The 6,114-nt window shown below is 47.6% G+C and overlaps 1 protein-coding gene across 2 annotated transcripts in view; it reads right to left on the bottom strand.

Annotated features, from left to right (window-relative positions):
• Positions 1 to 2,632: 2,632 nt before the first annotated feature.
• Positions 2,633 to 6,114, bottom strand: part of Fshr (follicle stimulating hormone receptor) — a 181,873-nt gene continuing 178,391 nt past the window's right edge. For both annotated transcript variants that reach the window (XM_059248382.1, XM_059248383.1), the window contains one exon: positions 2,633 to 4,129. In XM_059248382.1, coding sequence (XP_059104365.1) covers positions 2,899 to 4,129 — 1,231 coding nt within the window. In that variant the 3' untranslated portion in view covers positions 2,633 to 2,898. The remainder of the gene's footprint in view (positions 4,130 to 6,114) is intronic.

Below are 6,114 nucleotides of genomic sequence, written 5' to 3'. Positions count from 1 at the left end.
TCCTGCCCGCCCCAATGCCTGGTACTTGCTTCCTGAGTCAAAGGGGCACGCCTGATTCTCAAGCTGGAGGTTTGAACTTCAGAAAGACATTTATAAAAACCCAGACAGGGCAATGTCATCCCCAGCCCCCGTGCCACTAGGCATGGCACCAGAGACTGAAAACTCAACACAGGGAGGCTGGGCACTCAGGGATTGGAAGTATTATACCCCCCTCACTTCTGGCTCAGAGGTTTAGGTAGGGGTGGAGCCCAGGAAGGAGAGAGGAACAGGGGCATTTCACACCACTAATCTAAACTGAGAAATCCTAAAGGACCATATCAACTGGCCTTAAGAGGAAGACCAGATTGTTGATGGGAGAATCCATAGGAGGGAGGGGAGAGGAGAGGGGAGGGGAAAAGGAGAGGAGGAGAGGAGAAGAGGGGAGGGGAGGGAAGGAGAGGAGAGGAGAAGAGGGGAGGGAAGGAGAGGAGAGGAGGGGAGGGAAGGAGAGGAGAGGAGGGGAGGGGAGGGGAGGGTAGGGAAAGAGAGCAGAGGAGAGGAGGGGAGGGAAGGAGAGAAGGAGAGGAGAGGAGAGGAGGGGAGGGGAGGGGAGGAGAGGAGAGGAAGGAAGGAGAGGAGAGGAGAGGAGGGGAGGGGAGGGGAGGGGAGGAGAGGAGAGGAAGGAAGGAGAGGAGAGGAGAGGAGGGGGAGGGGAGGGGAGGGGAGGAGAGGAGAGGAAGGAAGGAGAGGAGAGGAGAGGAGGGGAGGGGAGGAGAGGAGAGGAAGGAAGGAGAGGAGAGGAGAGGAGGGGAGGGGAGGGGACGAGAGGAGAGGAGGGAAGGAAAGGAGAGGAGGTGGGGGGAGGGGAGGAGATGAGAAGGGAGGGGAGGAGAGAGTTACTCAGGTGGGCTTATTTCTGAGAACATGTGTGGGTAACGTGTTCATTTTTCAGTGTTGATGTAGTATAATGGACCTGAGGGTCTAGGGGTTAGACAGATCCCCTGATAGGCAGACAAATAGGAAAAGGGGGGAGGCTGCTAATAGACAATAAAGATGACAGACTTCCAGCTTCTTCATCATATTCCTAATGGGAAATAAAGGACTGGTGGGATTTTTCTCCTGACAGTAGGGTCCTCTGGCCCTGGACCAGTCTCACAAGTTTAAGGTTGGATCAGGACACGCTTATTCCAAAGTCGTGGGCCTGTCAGCCTCTCTGTCTTTAGCTTCAGACTAACCAACACTAAATTAGGGAGAAAGACCCCTCAAAGATTCTTAAAAGCCCCAGGCCCAAGGAGAGAGCAAACCCTAGGCTCCCGAGTGTCCCCTCTCTTCCCCAGAGGGTCTTTCTCTCTGCTTGCTTGCTGTGTGTGTTTTCTCCCATCCCTATTAAAAGCCTTTCTTCACAGGCTGACTCCGCTGTGTCCGAGACTTCCTCTGTTGCTACCTGTTAATGCTCAAGACTTTTCCTGCCTTTTTTACTCTTTCAGTGGGAGAGGAAACGAACTCCATCAAGACCTTAGATGGTAACAGAATGAATTCTAGACTGAGGGCCAGGAGAGCTGGTTACTAGCCCGGGAACTGGTCTGAGAAGGAAGACACAAACTAATGTACGTTAAACTTGCTACAGCACGAGGCATTTTATAATGGCTTGTTTCCTTCTCACTGGCAGCCTAAAAGTTAGAGACACAGCTGGTGCATCTGTAGAGGAAGCCGAGCCTGAAAACCTTGAGCCCTGGCTTATTACAGAACCCGAATAAAATCTTAACTCTGATTTCAAAGCTGCTGCGTCCTTAACATTGTAATCTATATGCATGCCATATAGTAGGTGTATTTTCCATTAGAGTTCAGCCGGAGCAGCAGAAGCAATCATACATATGTATGAATGCAAATATGTGTAGGTGGTAAATATTTGTTACGGGGAATTGTCTCTCCCGCGTTTGGGAGGCTGGCTAAGCAGGATGTGTAAGGACGTTGTTGTCCTCACATCCGACGTTGGAGCTCAGTGTCCTCAGGGCATCTGTCCTCATAATGGAAAGATCATGGGCGTATGCTCAGCAAACACAGGGTGTAACCCCAGGGAGACAAACTGAGCCCCGTTTCTGTTCTGGTTGCTTCCGACCTTGGTGATAAAGCATCCTACAGAAGTTTTGTCCTTCCTCATGGTACTAAAACCTCACAAGTGGCCCTGAACTCACTCAGAGAACCCAAGGGAGGATCCAGGGGAAGAGACAGTGATCACCCACCGTGTGGCCTTGGCAGCCTTGAGTGGAATCAGCTGTGGCAGTGTCCTGTTGATCACAGCACAGCGTTGCTTGTTTTTTTTTTTTTTTTTTTTTTTTTTTTTTTGGATGTTATGTTCTCCTAAGAATTCTCTGGGTGGCCCACCCTAACTGAAAACACACACGGAAGGGGTTTCTGGAAGATGTAGCTGAGTCTGTACACGTTGACCCATGACAAAGCTGTCATGGGCATTCAATAAATATTTGGATGATGTTGTGACATTTCTCTTGGAAATTCTTGCAGAGCTGGGTTACTCCATCCTGGCTCAGCCTCTCATATACCAGGCAGTTTCAGACAAGTCACTGAGCTCTTGGAGTCTGTTTTCCTCATTTGTAAAGCTAAAAAAAAAAAAAAAAAGAAAAAAAATCCCCGCTCAGCCTACTGAACATGAGTTTTTACCAAATCAGTTGAGACAAACTGAACAGAAGCATAAAACAAGCATGCTGCCATAGTGTCTTGTTTTAATTGCTGTTACCAATAATTTAGTCACGTGAGAGATGAATAGTTCCTGATCGATTTGCCGTGCACGCAGCCAGGAAGAATAGGTAGGTGAAAGTGTAGAAACACTGTCAGCGATTCCATGGCCTATTCCTCATTATCATTGTCATTCAAGGTGATGATCCATTTTCACATTACTTTTTAGCTCCGGGTTGAATGACTTAGATGGACAAGCATGTAACTGGAGCTATTGGTGGCTTTGGAAGCTGAGGGGCAGTGGCCCTTCCTTGCGTGGAAGTTGTGGGCATTGGATGAGGTTTCGGTCCTATAAATCTGGGCTTGCATTTCATAACAGCCGAACTTGCTCATCAGGATGAAGAAATCCCTGCGGAAGTTCTTGGTGAAGATGGCGTAGAGGAAAGGATTGGCACAGGAATTGATGGGGTAGAACAGAACCAGGAGGATCTTGGCCTTGGACACAGTGATGAGGGGCACCTTGAGTGAGGCAGAAATGGCAAAGAAAGAAATGGGGGCCATGCAGAGAAAGTCAGTGAAGATGAGTGTGGCCATGCGCTTGGCGATCTTGGTGTCGCTTGATGAGGACACAACGTTAGGATTCCTCACTGTGAGGTAGATATGGGTGTAGCAGCCACAGATGACTACAAAGGCCAGAACATTGAGCACAAGGAGGGCCATAACATACAGCTGCGACAAAGCGCTGTCAATATCCATGGGTAGGCAGATGCTCACTTTCATGTAGCTACTGATTCCGAAGATGGGGAAGAGAGCGGCTGCAAAGGCAAAGATCCAGCCCATCACCATGATGCTGGCAGCATGGCGCAGCTGCACCTTGCATTCCAGTTGCATGGCGTGAGTGATGGTATGCCACCTTTCCAGGGTGATGGCTGTCAGCGTGTAGACTGACAGTTCACTGGCAAAGACAGTGAAAAAGCCAGCGGCATCACAGCCCGGTCCCGTTTGCCAGTCAATGGCGTAATTGTGGTACTGGCTCTTGGTGTGGATATCAACTGACGCTATGAGCAGCAAGTAGATTCCAATGCAGAGATCAGCGAAGGCGAGGTTACACATAAGGAACCGGGGCACGGTGAGTTTGTACTGGCTGGTAGTCAGGATCACCAGCACTGTGATGTTCCCAGTGATGGCCAGGATGCTAATAAACCATATCAAGACTCTGAGGATGTTGTACCCCATGATATCTTCACATGGATTGAAGGCATCTGGCTTTGGGGAGCAGGTCACGTCAACAACTTCGTTACATAAGTCATAGTCAAATTCACTGTACATCGCATCAGATTCTTTTCCATAACTGGGCTCATCATCTATCACAGAGACACTCTGATCCCTAGCCTGAGTCACATAATCAGTATCTTGCCTTAAAATAGATTTGTTGCAAATTGGATGAAGTTCAGAGCTAGAAAAAAAAATACAAAAAGGAACAGAATCAACATCCTGGGTACAGAATGGCAAATATATTATCATCTTTGTGCAACATCTTCTTGAGATTGTTTTACTTTCCAACATCTTGTCTGCCCTTGAGGCTGACTCATGGGTTAAGGCTACTTACTGTAAATGAGCACAACAATGTGTGTATACATATTCCTAGAGTTGGATAGCCCACAGGGGAAACCATCTGGCCACAACCTGAATGTGGGGAGGAAGGCGCCTGGGACTAGCTAACCTTTGCTGTTAAGTGCAAATAATTTACAGACTTGATATTATCTCTACTTCTTTCCTTCCTGTCTCCATTCAGGTATCTTCTAACATGCCTGGGCAGACATACTCCTATTTCTCTAGTCTAATCACTGGGAGATTATGTCCTCTGACATGAATGAGGGCTTATTTGCTAGTTTTATCTGCACGAACCAGAGCATGAGAGTCTGGAGTTAATTCTTGGGCAGCCCCATCTTTTGGCTCTTGGGTTCTCAGGCTATTGAGAGGCCAGCTAATTTTCCTGAAATGCTACCAGGATCTTGTGCTTTATCATCTCACTGCCTAGAGGTGACAATAGGTCTCAGGCATTCATTTGCCCTGCAGATTAAGCCTGGTTCTCTCATATGAAATAGTTCCCTTGGGAGCGGCCAGCTGAGCAAATGCAAGTTTTAAAGGAGCCTCATTTATTCACAGGTTGTAACATCTCCCAGGAGCCATGAGTCCTCTCAGGGAAACTTCATGTCTTTTTTTTTTTCTTTCTTTCTTTTTTTTCTTTTAAGCCCAAATATATGAGACCTTGTCAGCAGGATAGAGGCACTTACAGAAAGAATTGAATGAGACCCTGGTGGTAAATATTCAACCTACAAGTATATGCATAAGTATCTACTAAGACTCTCGCGTGGACAGAAGCAATACTTTTGTAATGTAAAGGCTTAACAAGTGTGACTCTTTCACACAGGAGAATTCTTGATGGAAAAAAGAAATCAAACATATATCTTTTTTTCTTCAAAAATATATCTTTACTCTTCCTTCCTTTCCTGCTCCAGGGGAGAGTTCACAGGAATGTTAAACGAGAGTGTTTTCTCAAATTTAACACAAGCTCAGACAGCAGGGAAGTGAGAAAGAGCACTAAAGCCCCTCAAAAACGCCCCCCCCCCCAAAGAAGCAGGTTGCTGGGAGAGGAGCAGCCCTCATGTGCTTCTACAGGACGGGAGCATGTGTGTCCAGTGCGGTAGACTGAGCTTTCCCCTCACCCCAGTGAGAAGGGGCATCCTGGAGAACTCTTCTCTCACTGGGAAATGAACTAAATGGCCAGAAGTCAGTTTATCTTGACCTTAGAGATTCTGTCTTTCTTCTCTTCTTTTCGGAGTGTCGTCTTTTATTTTAGACACTGAAAAGATCTCTCACGTCTGTCCTAGCTACTCTAAGGAGGACAGTTGACACACATAACTGAAAACGGCTGGAATGGGAAGCCAGGGAATCATTGAGTTTAGTCAGTGAACTAAAGTGAGGTGAGCTCCGGGATAGGTGTAGAGGGGACAAGAGGGCCATTCTGTGGTGCTTAGTTTGAATCCTGTCTCTGGGTTAGGGGCAGAAAGGAACTTCTCTGGTGCTTGTGGATTGCAGTCTGGCTCAGTGGAATCGGAGCTGATTTCACTGTGGAGAGAAAGTCTCCTCTTCCTGGGGTTACTGGCTTTAGTAAAGAGGATTTTAATCACCGGTGCTACCACCGACCTACTTAATAGTGAGCTCTCCTTTTCCTGAAGCAGAAGTCACCCACTGACACAAGGTACTTATGTCCCTTGAGATAACAGTTGAAACAAGAAGAGGCAGGCGGCTGGGGGAGGAGCAGCCCTCATGTGCTTCCACAGGACCAGAGTTTGTGTGTCCAGTGCCGTAGACTGAGCTGAGGAAAATCAGTGTGGCCTTGCAGTATCTTGGCGAATCCTCAGTAGACTAAGGAAT

This window comes from Peromyscus eremicus, chromosome 22 (assembly GCF_949786415.1).
Source record: "Peromyscus eremicus chromosome 22, PerEre_H2_v1, whole genome shotgun sequence".
In the NCBI taxonomy this organism is placed as follows: domain Eukaryota; kingdom Metazoa; phylum Chordata; class Mammalia; order Rodentia; family Cricetidae; genus Peromyscus; species Peromyscus eremicus.
The sequence above is the reverse complement of the archived record's forward strand: the minus strand, read 5'-3'. Positions and strand labels throughout refer to the sequence as shown.